Source organism: Monodon monoceros, unplaced genomic scaffold (assembly GCF_005190385.1).
Source record: "Monodon monoceros isolate NGI ecotype Baffin Bay Population unplaced genomic scaffold, NGI_Narwhal_1 Super_Scaffold_3, whole genome shotgun sequence".
Lineage (NCBI taxonomy): Eukaryota > Metazoa > Chordata > Mammalia > Artiodactyla > Monodontidae > Monodon > Monodon monoceros.
In genome coordinates this window covers 81,836,398-81,854,330 of record NW_021703780.1, presented here as the reverse complement: position 1 = coordinate 81,854,330, position 17,933 = coordinate 81,836,398, and the positions used below count along the sequence as shown (strand labels likewise).

At 43.8% G+C, this 17,933-nt stretch overlaps 2 protein-coding genes across 5 annotated transcripts in view; one reads left to right on the top strand and one right to left on the bottom strand.

The window, feature by feature from the left end:
- FRMD4B (FERM domain containing 4B) overlaps positions 1–17,933 on the top strand; it is a 336,083-nt gene that overhangs the window by 63,408 nt on the left and 254,742 nt on the right. Inside the window, exon 3 of one of the 4 annotated variants that reach the window (XM_029242033.1) lies at positions 2,108–2,304. The exons of the other annotated variants lie outside the window; for them this stretch is intronic. The gene's annotated coding sequence lies outside the window, so the exon portion shown is untranslated. The remainder of the gene's footprint in view (positions 1–2,107; positions 2,305–17,933) is intronic. 4 annotated transcript variants of the gene reach the window in all.
- Positions 14,847–15,278, bottom strand: LOC114907610 (cytochrome c-like; the record flags this gene model as incomplete). The annotated part of the gene is made up of 1 exon (XM_029243327.1): positions 14,847–15,278. A coding segment is annotated over one exon (312 nt), but the record flags the coding sequence as incomplete, so codon positions are not given.

Sequence of the window (17,933 nt, the reverse complement as noted above, 5' to 3'; positions counted from 1 at the left end):
AATACATCGGCACTCTTTCCCACATAAACTATTTGACTGTTAACTCCCATATCGGCACGGGTTGGGAACATGGGGTCTTCTTTTGACCCAGGAATCTCACAATCATACATGCTCAGTGACTAAAAGAGTATTTTCTGTCTCTGTGCTACATATGGTACCACCACTCCTGGTATTTTTCTTTAAATTTGCTGCCTTTTTAAAACTCAAAAATAATCTTATAAGGTAACTTTACATGCCTACTATAAAAGGAAGACCAATAATTCTAGCCCAGAATGGAAGGTTATTGGGATATTAAATGCAATGAAAACACACCTTTGTTATTCAGTTTTACTGAGGTCCTCCTAGCCACCAGAGGCTCTGCTTTTTCTCTGTACAACAGGGGATAGACTTGGTTTTAGGGAAGTGCTGAATATGTAATAGCACCAAACTGAGGCTCTTTGAGGACTACTCAGAGGGATTGAAAGAGAAGCAAAAAGGGGTAACTTTTTACCCTGGAATGTAGGGTTATTGAGGCACCCCTCTGGCGATCCCACGAGGTCATCTCAAGCAATAGCATAAGCCCACACTTTGGCAATCCCTGGACCGATTCGGCAATTCCTGCCTCCTACAATGTACTTCAGAAGATGTTGGTGAAAGCTTTGATCCTTAAGTCAGAGGAGAATTGGTGTGAGCATCTAGAAAAACCTCCACTGTGAAATGTTTGCGTGAAACTTGCTTTTTTAAGAAAGATGTTACAGCAGTGCCCCAGCTCAGAGTGGCTTAACTTTCCTATCTTGCTCCTTCATTTTTTCCCTCTCTGCCTCCCGTGCCTCCCCTCTTCCTCGTCTCTCTTTCTCCTGCTTCTCCTTCCTTCTCGTTCTCACTCCTTATTTGTCATCTTCGCAGGACCAGTCACCTGTGGGAGTGTGTTTTTCATCATTAAGTACAGGAGCAGACACACTTCACGTGTCTCCAGGGTATGACCTGTAATTCCCAGCGTACTCATTTCTGTGATATTCTTAGGGCTGCAGAAAACTCAGCAACAATGCTTGCTTAGAGTATTCTTAAAGTGCTTTGTCTCACTGCAGCTTTTACCCTTCATCCCCTAAGAAAGCAAACGAAAGTCTAAGGAACTTGAACTTGGGCATTGAACTACAGGCCCATAAGAACATTTTGGTATGAGCAAATCAAATGAATATACATTTTTGAAACCTAGTTCATGATATTTCTCCCCAAAAGAATTTCAGCTTTTAAAAGAATTTGTTTCGTTTATTGAGTTTTTTTGTGTCTTTGGCGTCACTTTATGGAAGCAGTTTGCATTAAAAAATCTAGTCAGTATTTGTGGGATTCTCTGCTCAATCTTTTGGGAATTGCCCAAAAAAGCCCTATTTCCCTGGTTTCTGTAGGAGCAGTCATTTGATATACCAGTACCCTGTTCTCTGTTGAGGGCTGGTTTGTCCAGGGTCAGGGATCTGACTTCAACTGGGCCAACTGGAGCTCTTCCCTGGGATCCTTGAACTTGGGACCTTGAAGGTAGAGGTTTTCTCTATCTGGGGACTGAAATTGTAAAAGGTAAAGCTTGGGAGCTGCGGTGGCCAAGTTTTTCTCTGTATAAAAAAGGTCAGTGAACCAGAAGATTGAAGCTGAAATGCAGAGGGAAGGACTTCCCTGGTGGCACAGTTGTTAAGAATCCGCCTGCCAGTGCAGGGGACACGGGTTCGAGACCTGGTCCGGGAAGATACCACATGCCGCGGAGCAACTAAGCCCGTGTGCCACAACTACTGAGCCTGCGCCTGCAAGGCATAACTACTGAGCTCATGGCCACAACTGCTGAAGCCCGTGCTCCGCAACAAGAGAAGCCACCGCAATGAGAAGCCCGTGCACTGCAAAGAGCACCCCCACTCGCCACAAGTAGGGAAAGCCCGCGCTCAGCAATAAAGACCCAATGTGGCCAAAAAAAAAAAAAAAAAAAAAAAAGAAAAGAAATGCAGAGGGAGAGTTAGACTTCTCATGGCATTTGAGCCCCTGATTATATCCTTCTTGAGACACAGCTTCCTCCCTGTCTTTCTTACTGCGTCCCTGATATGTAAAGTCTCAGAATATACCTAAATTTCCTTTTTTGCTTCAGGTGTTTCACATTGGAGTTTATTCGTCTATAGCCACAAAAAAAGGCCTAATAGGTGACAAGTGATCGTTACACAGTCTGAGTCTCATGCAGGAACCAACACTATTATGAGCAGAGAAAATAATATAGACCAGGAAATTATGGGCCAGGAAATTAACATACAATATCTCAGACTCCAGACCCTACGACAACACTATGGGGTAAGTAATAGCCTTTCCTCATTTCACAGACTAGGAAATTGACACTGAGAAGTTAAGAAGTATTCCCAGAGTTACCCAGCCAGTAAGGGGCAGAACTGGACGCGAACCTATGATGGTCTGACTGCAGAGTTTGTTTGTTTGACCAATTTTACCATTGTAACCTCCCAACTGATATTTCTTTGATCTTCTCTTACTTGTGTTAGTTGCCTTTTGTCAGAAAGGATCAACTAAAGACTCACTAAACTGATTAGCAACCTCTTCTAGGATTTTGGGACTTGTAAAGATGGAAGGAGCCCTACAAGTTAAGTTCTCCAAACCCTTGTTTTACAGATAAGGAACTGTGGCTCTAAGAGGCAAGGGTACATGCCCAGGGTCACATAGCTATTGTACGGCAGTCCTGTAACTTGAATTTGTCTCCTAACACCAACACATTTGTTTTTTCCTTCTAACACACCCTTTTGGTCTAGGCTTAAAAGCGACTTTCTCCACAAAGTCTCTAGATTGATGAATTGCTCTTGCTATATAGGCTTTCCTACCACCCTCTCTTTCTCTGTTCATAGCATTTAATTCCTGTTTTAAGTGCTTGTTCAACCATCCATCTGCCCCATCGATCAGTAGCCTCTGTGAAGGCAGGAACCCTGTCTCTCTTGTTCATTATTGCCCCTCACATGGCATATGCTTAAATGGTGACTAGAAAACATGAATAAAATAGCGCAAGGATGTGCAACAATGGTCTGAAGTTTAAGGCAGTTGAGCTATATAGTATTGGAACATATATTCCAGTTGTAATTCTTTGGGTTTTGCCATGTTGAACATTTGCCATTGTTATACAGGTAGTATTTAAACTTATAGCTTTGGGGACAGAAAGGCTCACAGCAGTACCGGGAACCACGTTTCTTCCTTTCTTCTTAACTTCGATTTGCTAGAACAGGTTTCTGTCACTTGTACTTAGTAGTTCCTAGCAGGTACGTGAGCTAAGACCAGACTCAAGATGAGGAAGCAAGAGGACAGCAAGTAATTGAGACTATTGGATAAATGACTGGTGAGCTCTACCATCCTTTGGGCATTTGCATTTCAGAGACTCAAGTGAATCTCTAACTTTTGAATTGTGTAGGGGAGGTTGGAAAAGAAGGAGAAGAGAAGGTATGTGGTAGAAGGCTAGGGAGAAAAGGTGGCCTAAGAGCCGAGGCTTGAAAGATCAATAATATTTTGCTGAGGGTGACAGGAGTAAGACCAGCCTTCTCTTATTGAACTTGATAGGCTGTCTCCCTCTTGACTAAACATTGTGTAGGATCACTCCTTCAAACCTCTTGCCTAATAAAGCTGATTTGTTTCATCCACCTAAATTTTCATGTTACATTCAGCAATGACAAAATTTCATAAATTACGCTAGTTGTATGAAGCTCACTATTAAAAAACCCATGCTTGTGCAGATGGATTATACATCACCAGCTGAATTCTCAACAGACACAAAAACATAAGGATGTTGGAGAAATGGAAATATATGTGCTTAGATGACTCTAGGAAAGAAGACAGAGGTGGCTGGAGAGGCAAATCAGGGTCAGAGGCGAGATGACGCCATGAAAGCCATGCCAGGTGTTGGGGTTTGTGAAAGTGAGTCATATTCCCAACACGTTCAGAGTGAAGAGTGAGATGGGGATCAAGATAGGAGCGCTGCTGCTGCTGAGGCCATGTTGTGGGCTTGAAGCCGAAATGGTCTTTGTTATGATATTTTCCATCCCCGTGTCTAGACTTTGGAGCCCAAACTTGGAAAGAGTTGACGGGGTAGAGTGGACACTTACCCACCAGTTGTAGAGAAGGTTCCAACTTCTCACCCCTCACCCCTCATGCCTCACCCCTGTGAAGCCCAGGAGCAGGGCAGGTAGCATTGTGCAGGCTTGCTTTAGGGATGCAGTTTAGGAAGAGGAAAGGCCAAAGAAAGCAGATGCATATATTAATCATTGGTCTTCTCCCATTCCTGTTAGGTAAATTACTCCTGGAGAGAGGGTCCAAAGGTTTTTCCTCCAACCTTCATCTCTTTTAGGGAAGGTTCTTTCTCCTCTACTTAGAATCATAAGGGATTAGTGAGCGCTACCCCTCAAATGTGGAGGTTAGATCCCAAATTACACTTACTTCTTGAGGGTAATATATGCGGAGGGAATTAGCTAAAAATACAGTTCCCCAGAGACTCACTTCAAGGCTTGAAAATGCTAACAGAGCCACCAGGATGGATAAAACTCACAGTCCTTTGGAGCTCTCTACTCCTCATGTACCCAGTATGGCAGTCGCCATCTGATCCATGGCAAGCCTCTATGAGATGTTCTCTTAAAACTCCACTGATAATTTGAAGCAGAATTTGCAAGATAATGTCTTTCTATACAAAATCCTCTTCCAAGGAATAGAGCCATTTGAAATGAAAAGTCAAGCCAAACAATTTATCATCTCCACGCAAGCCCATCATGAGCATGCTCTGCAAAGAAATATGCGTCTTTGGCAAAACAATAGCCTTCCCTATTCACGTAGATACGATTTCCATAATGGACTGCATGATGGTGCCTTCCTGATGTAATTGCAGAAGCCTCCTTGGCTGCACTGAGAGATTTTATTTGCTACCATAAATAATAAACTTGCTTTCTGCAAAAGTAACCTCTTTGGGGAATACAGATCAGAAATGTTCCCATCATCTTGGAGTCTTTAATGTGTTTTGCAGCTGAGTGTCTTGGGGTATATTTCAACAAACCTCTGAACTAGATTTTTTGATTCTGTCCCGTGGAGAACAGTGCTGTACCACTATTAATCTGGAACATTCGCTGCATCACATCAATTTGGTGAAATTATAATTGAAACATGGTACTTGACCCTGAGGGGACCATGGAGAAAGGGATTTGCTTTGGTGGCTTCTCATGCATCATTTAAAACCTGCTGCCGCTGAATCAGAGTCTGCTTCTTAAGTCTGTAAACCTTCCACTGAGAGCCGTTTCAGCTGGGCTGCAGGATACTCTGCTTCTTGCCACCTCTGTCATTTTTCTCTATTTGTCTGTATTTTCCCATAAATTGGATTACCCAGACTAATAATAGGATTGTGAAAGAGGAGCTTGTTATGGGACTCTGGTGACTATCAAACAGAATATAATTAAACCATAGTTATGCAGCCTAATTGAGGAAAAGAGATTTGGAATTAAGGGAAATCGGTGAAATTCAGTTGTTAATTTCATGTACACAAGATAATAAACTGGGCTAATATGGGATTACTGACTTGGAATCCTTCTGAGATCTACCTAAAAAGGAGAGATAAAAGGGATGTATCGGGCTTTCCTGGTGGCGCAGTGATTGAGAGTCCGCCTGCCGATGTAGGGGACACGGGTTCGTGTCCCGGTCCGGGAAGATCCCACATGCCGCGGAGCGGCTGGGACCGTGAGCCATGGCCGCTGAGCCTGCGCGTCCGGAGCCTGTGCTCTGCAACGGGAGAGGCCACAACAGTGAGAGGCCCGCGTACCGCAAAAAAAAATAAAGGGATGTATCATTTTACCTATTTCTGAGTAAATAGGCTCAGTTCAGTCTTCGGGAGAGTGCTGAAGAACATCTTGTTTACATTCTCAAGTCTTTTTAATTAAAAATTGTCCGTTGAAACGAATCCAGTTAACCCTCCCTGCTATTTCCCTAGTGGAGACTGCTAGCTGTGCCCCTGTATTTATTTTTCCTTTTTTTCTAGTAGAAATAGAACTGGACATATGACCACCCAGAATAATAAGCACATTTCTCAGCCTTCTGTTGTAGTTGGCTGTTACCTCCAGCCAATGAGCTGTGATGTGTGCGATTAATTTCTGGGTTGTACCCTTGCAGGCACTGGGTATCCACATTATCTCTGTCTCTCCCTGTTGGCTGGAGGGTGTATGTGCTGGTGGGAGGCAGAGCAGCTGGCGGAGATGAGAAGATGGAAGATGCCTGAGAAGGATGCAGGTGAAACTTGGTCCTGATGATTGTAGAGCCACCTTAACCTGTCCAGGACCACCTCTGCAAACTCTTCTATGAGAAAGAAATGAACTTTTTTCTGGGTTAAGGGACTTGCTTTTAGGGCATCTTTGTTATATCGTTCTAATCTGATTCCTCACTCTGGAATTTTGAACCCAAACTGTATGGGTCTGTATTGATGGCAAAATTGGGTGCTTTCAGGAGCAAATAGCAGATTTCTGGATTCACACAGGCTTAAACAGTGAAGCAGAATTTTAACTCTCAGAACAGCAAGTGCAGAGACGGGGCAAGCTTTCAGGTTGCTTGATTTAGCCGCTAAATCATATCATTCAGGGCTCAACTTCCTTCTCCCAGTCCTCTGCCATTGTTTTTTTTTCTTTTTAAATTTAATTTTATTGGAGTGTAGTTGATTTACAATGATCTGTTAGTTTCAGGTGTACAGCAAAGTGATTCAGTTATACATATACATATATTTTTAAAATTCTTTTTTCATATAGGTTATAACAGAATATTGAGTAGAGTTCCCTTGCTATGTAGTAGGTCCTTGTTGGTAATCTATCTTTTATATAGTAGTGTGGGTATGTTCATTCCAACCTCCTGATTTATAACCCGCCCCGCCCGCACATTTCCCCTTTGGTAACCATAAGTTTGTTTTCGATATCTCTAAGTCTGTTTCTGTATTGTAAGTAAGTGCATTTATATGTTTTTTAAAAATTAGATCCCACATATGAGTGATATCATATGATATTTGTCTTAATCTGTCTGATTTACTTCACTTAATACGACAATCTCTAGGTCCATCCATGTTGCTGCAAATGGCATTATTTCATTCTTTTTTATGGCTGAGTAATATTCCACTGTATATATGTACCACATCTTCTGTATCCATTCCTCTGTCGATGGACATTTAGGTTGCTTCCATGTCCTGGCTATTGTAAGTAGTGCTGCAGTGAACATTCCAGTGCATGTATCCTTTTGGATTATGATTTTCTCCAGATATATGCCCAGGAGTGGGATTGCTGGATCAAATGGTAGCTCTATTTTTAGTTTTTTAAGAACCCTCCATGCTATTCTCCATAGTGGCTGCACCAATTTACATTCCCACCAACTGTATAGGAGGGTTCCCTTTTCTCTCCACCCTCTCCAGCATTTATTGCCATACTTAGTATTAGCTTCATCTTCAAGCCAGTGGCAAATGTTAATATTCTAGTTCTGAGCATCACATCCAGGCTGGACAACATTCATAGGAGAAAGAGAGACTCTTTTATTTGTGGCTGCTTCTTAGGAGAGCAGAAATGTTCCCAGAAGCAAAAAATTTCCCAGCAGTGTCCCATTCATATTTTAACAGGTGATATTGAGGCACATTCCTGACCCCATTCCTGTTAGTTAGAATGGAACTAACCCTGGACCAGACAGGTGCACCGCAGGGGCTTGAGTGACATCTGCATCTCTGGCTGAGTAGGGGAAGATTTGAAAGAAAAGGAACAATCTTGGATGGACTCATTGAAGACAGGGATGATGGGTAGAACACTGACAGTGCCTACTACAAAAGGAAACACTATAAAAGGATCTGAAAAAAATATGAATGAAAAGGTATGTGTTGGGGATTTGCTTCAAAATACCATGGGAGAGGAGAAATGGGTAGAGCACAGACAAAGCAAGGCTACCCATGAATTAATCATTGTTGGAGTTCATGGGGGTTCATTATTCTTTTCTCTAAGCTTTTGCATCTGTTTGAAATTATCTGTGATTTAAAAACAAACCCCAAAACAAGTAAATAATCCAGGCAAAACAGGGGAAGAAAAAGTAGCAGGAGAAATTTGATCTGTGTTCGTGTTATCAGTAATGGTAGCTAACATTTATGGAGGATTTGCTCTTTGCTAGGAGCAATAGCTATCAGCTGAGAATGGCTTCGGCCAACAAGAGAATTTATTCACTGGTCTGACTGGCATTTTCAGAGGTAGCTTCAGGCCCAGTTAAGCGCATCTTTTGGTTGTGCTTTCTTCCTCATTGGGGCTCTCTCTGGGCAGTTGCCTAGCAGCTCCTGGCTAGCTCCCATTTCTTCAACGCCCCAGAGGAAAGGGAACTCTCCTTTTAATTTTTAAAATTTCTATTTATTTTTTAAATGAAGTATAGTTGATATACAATGTTGTGTTAATTTCTGCTGTACAGCAAAGTGACTCAGTTATACATATATATACATTATTATTATTTTTATTAATTTATTTATTTTTGGCTGTGTTGGGTCTTTGTTTCTGTGCGAGGGCTTTCTCTAGTTGCGGCAAGCGGGGGCCACTCTTCATCGCGGTGCATGGGCCTCTCACTGTCGCAGGCTCTCTTCTTGCGGAGCACAGGCTCCAGACGCGCAGGCTCAGTAGTTGTGGCTCACGGGCCTAGTTGCTCCGCGGCATGTGGGATCTTCCCAGACCAGGGCTCGAACCCGTGTCCCCTGCATTGGCAGGCGGATTCTCAACCACTGTGCCACCAGGGAAGCCCTATACATTCTTTTTTTAATATTCTTTTCCATTATGGTTCATCCCAGGATACTGAATATAGTTTCCTGTGCCATACAGTAGGACCTTGCTGTTTATCCATTCTATATATAATAGTTTGCATCTGCTAACCCTAACCTCCCAATCTATCCCTCCCTCAACCCCCTCCCCCTTGGCAACCACAAGTCTGTTCTCTATGTCCGTGAGTCTGCTTCTGTTTCATAGATGGGTTCATTTGTGTCATATTTTAGATTCTACATATAAGTGATGTCATATGGTATTTCTCTTTCTTACTTCACTTAGTGTGATAATCTCTAGTTGCATCCATGTTGATGCAAATGGCATTATTTCGTTCTTTTTTATGGCTGAGTAGTATTCCATTGTATATATGTTCTACATCTTCTTTATCCATTCATCTGTTGATGGACGTTAGGTTGTTTCCATGTCTCGGCTATTGTGAAGGGAACTCTCCATTTTATTAGTTGCAGCAGGAAGTCCCACACTGAGATCCCATTGATCCAGCATGGATTCCGTACCTGGATCTAAACCAGTGATGGACAGGAGAATGTGATGCTCAGAGGGACCAGTCACATTCTACCCCTGGAGCTGAGAGTAGTCTCCCTCCCTCTCAAACACCAGGGACTTAGAGAGGCTGATTCTTCTAAAGAGGGTCCAGGGAGTGTGCCAAGGGAAAACGACATGGATATTGGACAGGGAGAAAAGTGACAGATGACCATTGTGCTTATATGATCTCATTTAGGCCTCATAAAAACTCTGGGCACATACTGTTTTTACCCCATTTTACAGGTGGAAAAACCGAGACTTAAGAGCTTAAGTGAGTTGCCCATGAGCATGTAGGTGATGATGGTAAAACTAGGATTCAAACACAGGAAGCTATTGGTGCCCTGGGCCTACCCTGGAAGTTGTCTGCGGACAGTTCTACACACTGACAAGGCTCTTTGTATCCTTCACCTGAGCACATTCATTCTCTAGCCACAGGAGTGGGGTCCTTCTAACTATGGGACAGGCCACACATGCAGGAGGGTGAGTGAACATCTCCAGGCATGACCCTCAACCAGCGAGAGATGGGAACTGTGGAATAAAACTGTTGGTTCCCTGCCCCTCCTGAGGGCATGCTGACCTTATCTCTTAGAGGGTTCCCGGGGAAATTGAGCCCCGCTTCTTCAGGGCCATAACCTACTCAAAAATGTACTGTGTACTGGCTTCCTTCCTTTCCCTGCCTTGCATCCTTATTCCCCTACCTGTGCTTCCTAAGAGCATTTCCCCCAAAACTACTTGTCCCCAAATCCTTGCCTCATGGCCTGCTTTTGAGGAAACCCAACCTAGAGACATCAGCCATCAGCAAAATACTGTAATGATTAAGTGGGATAATATCATTAAAACCCTCAGAGCAGTGCCTGTCTCTTAGAAAGTGCAAAATGAATGGAACAGTCGTTTTGACTGTTTTCCCTCAAGGTCGCCCATGCAACCATGTAATTTATCATCCAATTTGGACATTTTTGAGAATGAAAAGGGGGCGCTATGTCAATTGCTCAGGGAATACAGGTGAAAACTAGGACTGTCTGTAGGAAACCAGGATGTATTATCACCCAACAGTCATGACTGTAGTAGAAAGGGAATTCTCCATACAAAGGAAATTCTACCCCAACACTATAAACACCCGTAACTGTTTCATAATTTCATATTTTTATGTATTATCCTTTCTTAAGTGGAGGCTCACCTTATCATAGCCATTTAAGGGCCTAGACAGGATAATATTAAACTTCTCATTTGTAAGTTAGCAGTGCAGTTGTCACTTACAAAGAACTGACAAGGCATATCACACACAGAAGTGCTTTTAGGTCTAAACATAGTGAAAAGGACTGTTCAAACTTCTCCTGGTAGAATAGAGAATTGAATTTTGAGAGAGTAAAAACTTCAGATGTAGAAAGCTAATACCCAAGTGGTATGCATTTGAAAGAATATTAAGATCACTGTCTAAATAGTGTTGACTGTGAGTGGCCACTTCTCACAGTGAAAATAGAGAATCAAAGCTCCAGTGAAGGCTGGAAGAAGCCTTATAGCGTCTAATCTGGTGGATCCCAAGTGCAGCTGCCTCTCCACATCATCTGGAGGAGCTTTTGTAAATAAACAGAAAATTGGTCCTTATCCAGGGAGGCCACACCTGGCCTAGAGCAGGGGTCAGCAAACCATGGCCCTCAGGGAAGCTGGCCAAATCCAGCCACATTCATTTGTGTACATTTCACCTTGGGCTGTTTTGATGACACAGTGGGAGACTTGAGCATGGCAGTTGCAACAGACATCATACAAGCTACAAAGTCTAAACTATTTCCTATCTGGCCCTTTATAGAAAAATTCTGCTGACTGCTGGCCTAGAGGAATCAGTATTTTAAAAAGCTTCCCGGGGCTTCCCTGGTGGCGCAGTGGTTGAGAGCCCGCCTGCCGATGCAGGGGACACGGGTTCGTACCCCGGTCTGGGAGGATCCCACGTGCCGCGGAGCGGCTGGGCCCGTGAGCCATGGCCGCTGAGCCTGCGCATCCGGAGCCTGTGCCCCTCAACGGGAGAGGCCACAGCAGTGAGAGGCCCGCGTACCGCAAAAAAAAAAAAGCTTCCCCGTAGATTCTGGTGCACAGCCAGGTTTGGGAAGTACTGATGACAATTTGTGCCTTGCATTTATAAAAACACTAAGCTGAGAGGCCCAGAGAGGTGAAGTGACTTGCCCAAGGTTGCAAAGCCAAGACAAGTCTGAGAAACTTCTCCCTTTTTAACCCCCGTCTTCCTCCCGCCGCACCCTCCCTCCCTAATGATGTTCCTAGCTTCTGTTAGAAACCAGCCTCTTCACTGGACCACTGTGGGGCTCAGCTGGCAGCAGTCAGCTCCCTGGCCAACAACATTTGATGATGAATAATACAGTGACTTCGCTTGGCGTCCATCACCCTAACTTTCCTGCATGCCAGAACGCCTTCGCTTTGTCATGGGCACCATCTGGATAGAAAACCATGTGGAATTTCCAGCAAATGGCATTTGATAGACATGTGCCACAGAAATCTCTTAAGTGAAAAGCTTGTCAAGAGTGAGAGGGGGATGGGCTTCCCTGGTGGCGCAGTGGTTGAGAGTCCGCCTGCCGATGCAGGGGACGCGGGATCGTGCCCCGGTCCGGGAAGATCCCACATGCCGCGGAGCGGCTGGGCCCGTGGGCCCGTGGGCCCGTGAGCCATGGCCGCTGAGCCTGCGCGTCCGGAGCCTGTGCTCCGCAACGGGAGAGGCCACAGCGGTGAGAGGCCCGCGTACCGCAAAAAAAAAAAAAAAAAAAAAAGAGTGAGAGGGGGTTACACATCCCCAAAAAGAATCATTCATTCATTGGTTCACTGATTCAGCAAACTTTGATTGGGTGTTTTACTATAAGCCAAGCACAATGCCAGGCTCAGGGAGTTTAGTCTCTGTCTTTATGTATCCTATGGTTTGATGAAGGAGACAAACAATACGTAATAGATAACTAGTAAAAAATAGATAAGTAGATAGGCAATTGCAATTGCCATGTGCGACACAGACAAGACACAATATGACAGAAACACAGGAGGCAACAATTACAAAATGCCTGTTATGCTCCAGGCACTTTTTTTACATGCTTTGTATGTACTGACATTTAATGTTCCCAATAGTCCTGTGATGGTAGCTACGATAATAACCCCCATTTTACAGATGGGGAAACAGGTTGGTTAATTGGCTTGCCCGAGGTCATATGGCTAAGAAATGGTGAGGCTGGGATGTAAATCTACACAGTCTAGCTTAAGAGTTATAAACCGTCGTGTTTTATGCCCCTCAAAATGGACGCAGACCTAAGAAAGAGCCGCGGAAGCTGATCTGGTGTCTTTTGCGATGCCTGGAGCACACATAATGAGTACAGAATGAATGTATGAACGAATGAATGAACGTGTACGTAGTACAGCTATGTACGTATATCTTTAAGAATTCTATCTGGCATAAAATGAACTGTTGGGAGTCCTGCATTGCCCGTCCTCATTTTTTTTCCTTTCTGAGTGTTTGAGCTATTACCACCTATTTCAGCCAAAACATTGCTGCACTGTCATGTGAGAGGTGAAATGCGATAATTAGACAGAGCTCATTAAATCAGTTAAATGATCCTGAAGTAGGAACCAGAGAACCATGGTTTACTAAAATGTTTCAAGTATTAGTATGCAGCGAGAATAATAAGGCAAACTCTTACAAGACTGCTATGAGAAAAAAGCCCATCGATCATAAACACAGAAGCACCAAAGACGTATTTATTGCCTTTTCTTAGCATAGAAAGCACTGTGCGAAAGTGCACGTGTTCAGAAAGAATTCAGCTGATTCACATTCTCAGGGAGTGTGTGTGCCCTAAAGGTTTAGTAAGGATCAGATTCTTCTGAGGCTACTTGAGGGATTCAGCAAGCAGGCGCCCTTCAAACCAGTTTAAAGTGACATCTTTGTGAACCTGATGCTGTGGGTCTTTGAAACAAGTTAGAGTGCCTTTTGCCACCTGGTAGAAGAGCCACGCTCTCTGCTGTCCCCAGTCAAACAAGAAGAGAATCCACCAGGTGCACTGTCTGGCTGCACGGGTGCTTTTCCAGGTCATGTTTAAATCTTAACAGGCAACTTTGATCCTCTTGGGAATTAATACCCTGAAAGTGTCCAAGCATTTGTTCAGCTCTTGGGATATTTAACCCATGTGAAATGAAAGGGGGGGGATGTTTGGTGACCGTATAATTTTTGAAGTCCTCAAACCTTTAACATGGTTGGATAGCTCAGATGTCCACCTTCCTTGTTCAGTCCTTGTACATGGAGGAAATAGTCCTTGCCTACTCTTGGGCTAACTCCTACTTTAAGGCCCAGTTGAACCTAGTCTGAAATGATTCAGCATGAGTTTTTTGAGAAGACAGCATTTAGTGAAAGTTACAGCTTTAGGAGTTCTGGACATGCCACACAAAATATGCTGCTTTGTTGGTATATTGATTATTTTGAGATATAGACACTTTAAAAATGTATATATATATTTTATTGAAGTGTAGTTAATTTACAATGTTGTATTAGTTTCAGGTGTGTAGCACTGTGATTCAGTTTTATTTATTTATATATATACATATATATATAGTTTTTTATTTTTCAGATTCTTTTCCCTTATGGGTTATTACAAAATATTGAGTATAGTTCCTTGTGCTTTACCGTAGATTCTTGTTGGTTATCTGTTGGTTTTTTTTAAAATTTTATTTATTTTTATTTTTGGTTGCATTGGGTCTTCGTTGCTGCACACAGGCTTTCTCTAGTTGCGGTGAGTGGGGGCTACTCTTCGTTGGGTGCACAGGCTTCTCCTTGCCGTGGCCTCTCTTGTGGAGCATGGGCTCTAGGCACACGGGCTCAGCAGTTGTGGCTCTCAGACTCACAGGCTTACTTGCTCCGCAGCACGTGGGATCCTCCTGGACCAGGCCTTGAACCCCTGTCCCCTGCATTGGCAGGCGGATTCTTAATCACTGCGCCACCAGGAAAGCCCTGGTTATCTGTCTTATACATTGCAGTATGTATCCCAAACTCCTAATTTATCCCTCCCTCACCCTTTTCCCCTTTGGTAACCATAAATTTATTTTCTTAAATAATTTATTTTATTTTTTTATTATTTTTTTTTAGATGGAGAATTTTAATTAAATTGGGATAGTTAAGACCAAAAAAGGTAAAGTGGACATTGTCAGTGTATCTTCAGCCCTTGCCTTAACAGGTGAATGAACACAACTTGAAACACAGGTGAATCTTGCTGGTCTATGAGACAGTGAAGGGAGCTTCTCAATATTTAAGTATATTAATATAACCAGTTATAGAAATCTAAATATAAAACCAATCTCCTATAGGGTTTGAGAAGGCATTCACCATATCCCTGAAAAGTTTAACATTCCTTATTCAAGTTTAATCTCCTCTTTAGAAGGGGAAAATAGTGATAGTACTTGCTGAGCCAGAATTACTATCAAAATTCAAAAAGCTGACCATATTCATTTAGCCACGAGCCAATCTTATTTAAATCAGGACAGAAATATTACATCAGCCATTCATGATCTGAATTCTAGTGTATGAGATCAATTTAAATATGGTACACATAAAAAGTCATGAGACATTTGTTTCATAATAAATAAGGCAGTGGCCAACTATTACTCATTAGTAGCTTTTTGGAGATAAGCTATCAAGTCTGCCCTTTCTCCCTTCTTCTTAATGCCAGCGAAGATCGTTTTTGTTCCAGGGATGTACTTCTTGGGATTCTCCAAATACTCCATCAGTGTCTCCTCTCCCCAGGTGATGCCTTTGTTCTTGTTGGCATCTATGTAAGAGAATCCGACAGCCTGACCTGTCTTTCGCCCAAACAGGCCATGGAGATTTGGCCCAGTCTTGTGCTTGCCTCCCTTTTCCACAGTATGGCACTGGGCGCACTTCTGAACAAAAATCTTCTTTCCCTTCTCAACATCACCCTTTTTTTTTTTTTTTTTTTTTTGTGGTATGTGGGCCTCTCACTGCCGTGGCCTCTCCCGTCGCGGAGCACAGGCTCCGGACGCGCAGGCCCAGCGGCCATGGCTCATGGGCCCAGCCACACCGCGGCATGCAGGATCTTCCCGGACCGGGGCACGAACCTGTGTCCCCTGCATCGGCAGGCGGACTCTCAACCACTGCGCCACCAGGGAAGCCCACCATCACCCATTTTTAAATCATTCTTTCTCCGTGTACGACTAAGACGTTCCCGCTCGCAAGCTGAACGTCCCGCTCTCTAATCTTATTTATTTTATTTTTGACTGTGTTGGGTCTTCGTAGCTGTGTGCGCGGGCTTTCTCTAGTTGCGGCGAGCGGGGGCTACTCTTCATTGCGGTGGCTTCTCTTGTGGAGCACGGGCTCTAGGCGCACGGGCTTCAGTAGTTGTGGCTCATGGGCTCCAGTAGTTGTGGCTCGCGGGCTCTAGAGCTCAGGCTCAGTAGTTGTGGCGCACGGGCTTAGTTGCTCCGTGGCATGTGGGATCTTCCCGGACCAGGGCTCAAACCCGTGTTCCCTGCATTGGCAGGCGGATTATTAACCCCTGCGCTACCAGGGAAGCCCCCATAAGTTTATTTTCTGTCTGTGGGTCTATTTCTGATTTGTATCTTTTTTTTTTTTTTTTTTAGATTCCACATATAACTGATATCATATGATATTGTTTTTCTCTGCCTGGCTTATTTCACTTAATATGGTAGTCTCTGAACTGCCCTTATCTGCCTAGAAACACATCCTTCAGAAGGAGCTCAATTGTCATAAATCCCCTCCCCGGGAAACTCCAGGGAAGATTGATTCATCACAGGAGAGAAAACGAGAAGTCCACACCACACCCAGTCAAAAACCTTGTCACAAGCTATCATGCCTCTCATCTGTTCTTTTACGGCGCCATTCATCTTTTTTTAAAATCATTTACTCTCCCCTAAGAGGCCTACATGCCCCCTTCCCTATCCCTGTAAAGATGGTATTTAATCCTGAATTCTCAAGCCACCTCTTTGAGTACTTATTTATTTTTCCCTGGGTATCTCCCATATATACATGAGCCAAATGTTTATAACCTTCTGCTTGTTTTTCTCTCATTAATCCTTTATTACAGGTGTCTCAGCGAAAAACTCGGAAGAGTAGAGGGAAAAACATTTTTTCTCCTAGACACTAACTTTCCTATATTTTCCTATACTTCCATAATGCAATTTACATAGCGCTTGTTTAATGTCCGTAAGTATAGACTGTATTTACTAGTTCACCATTATGTTACCAAGTCCAGGCTCGTACTGCTTGCCACACAGCAGGCCAAAAAATTGAGAGACGAATTGTTGGGGCAAGGAATAGCAACTTTATTCAGAAAGCCAGCAGATGGAGAAGATAATGAATAGTTTCCCAAAGAACTGTCTTACCCAAGTTAGAATTCAGGCTTCTTGTATACTAAAAGGGAGGGTCGTGTGGTTGGTTGCTGCAAACTTCTTGGTATCGGAATCCTTTGTTCTTGCAGCTGCCCAGAGGTCAGGTCACAATGTTTCAGTATACCTGCAACTAATCTTTTTTTTTTTTTTTTTTTTTTTTTGTGGTACGCGGGCCTCTCACTGTTGTGGCCTCTCCAGTTGCGGAGCACAGGCTCCGGACGCACAGGCTCAGCGGCCATGGCTCACCGGCCCAGCCGCTCTGCGGCATGCAGGATCCTCCCAGACCTGGACACGAACCCGTGTCCCCTGCATCGGCAGGTGGACTTTCAACCACTGCGCCACCAGGGAAGCCCTACCTGCAACAAATCTTATTCTCTGTTCTGCAACTTTTTATCTCTATCGGAATGGAAAAGTGTCATACCTTTAAAGGTCAGAGCCTTGAGAATGGGCTACCCTGTATATTTCAAGCAACATTCTTAACTTGTAGCAAAAGCACTAGAATACAAAGGTTAAAGTGAAAGAAATAGATGTAATATGGAGTCAGATTTGTTCTTCCCTATTACAGTTACATACCCAGCGCGTGTGTGGCCCATTGTAGAAGTCTAATAAGTAGCTTACAGTGGAGGAATATGTCCTGGAAACTAATGAGTTCTATTTCACACCATCTATGGGAGCTTTCTGAAGCTCTATGGTGTAATTCTTATTACTGGTTTAATATTTCCTCATGGGGCTTCCCTGGTGGCGCAGTGGTTGAGAGTCCACCTGCCCATGCAGGGGACACGGGTTCGTGCCCCGGTCCGGGAAGATCCCACATGCTGCGGAGCGGCTGGGCCCGTGAGCCATGGCCGCTGAGCCTGCGCGTCCGGAGCCTGTGCTCCGCAACGGGAGAGGCCACAGCAGTGAGAGGCCCGCGTACCGCAAAAAAAAAAAATAAATAAATAAATAAAAAATATCCTCATGAACTCTCTTAGTTTGAGTTCCTCCAAAACAGAACCTAAAGCAGGATCTTGGGTGCAGGAGGATAATTTGTGAGATTTCCAGGAAGCAGGAGGGAGCAGTGGGGGCAGCTGTGAGAGCAGGGAAGGAGAAAAAGCCAAGAAAGACATCTCTGTGGGCAACTGGTGCTCATTTCTGCAAGGACCCTGACTGAGGCCCAGAGGCCGGGGCATTTGTCCACAGCTCCCTCGTTGTGGAGGGTTGCCA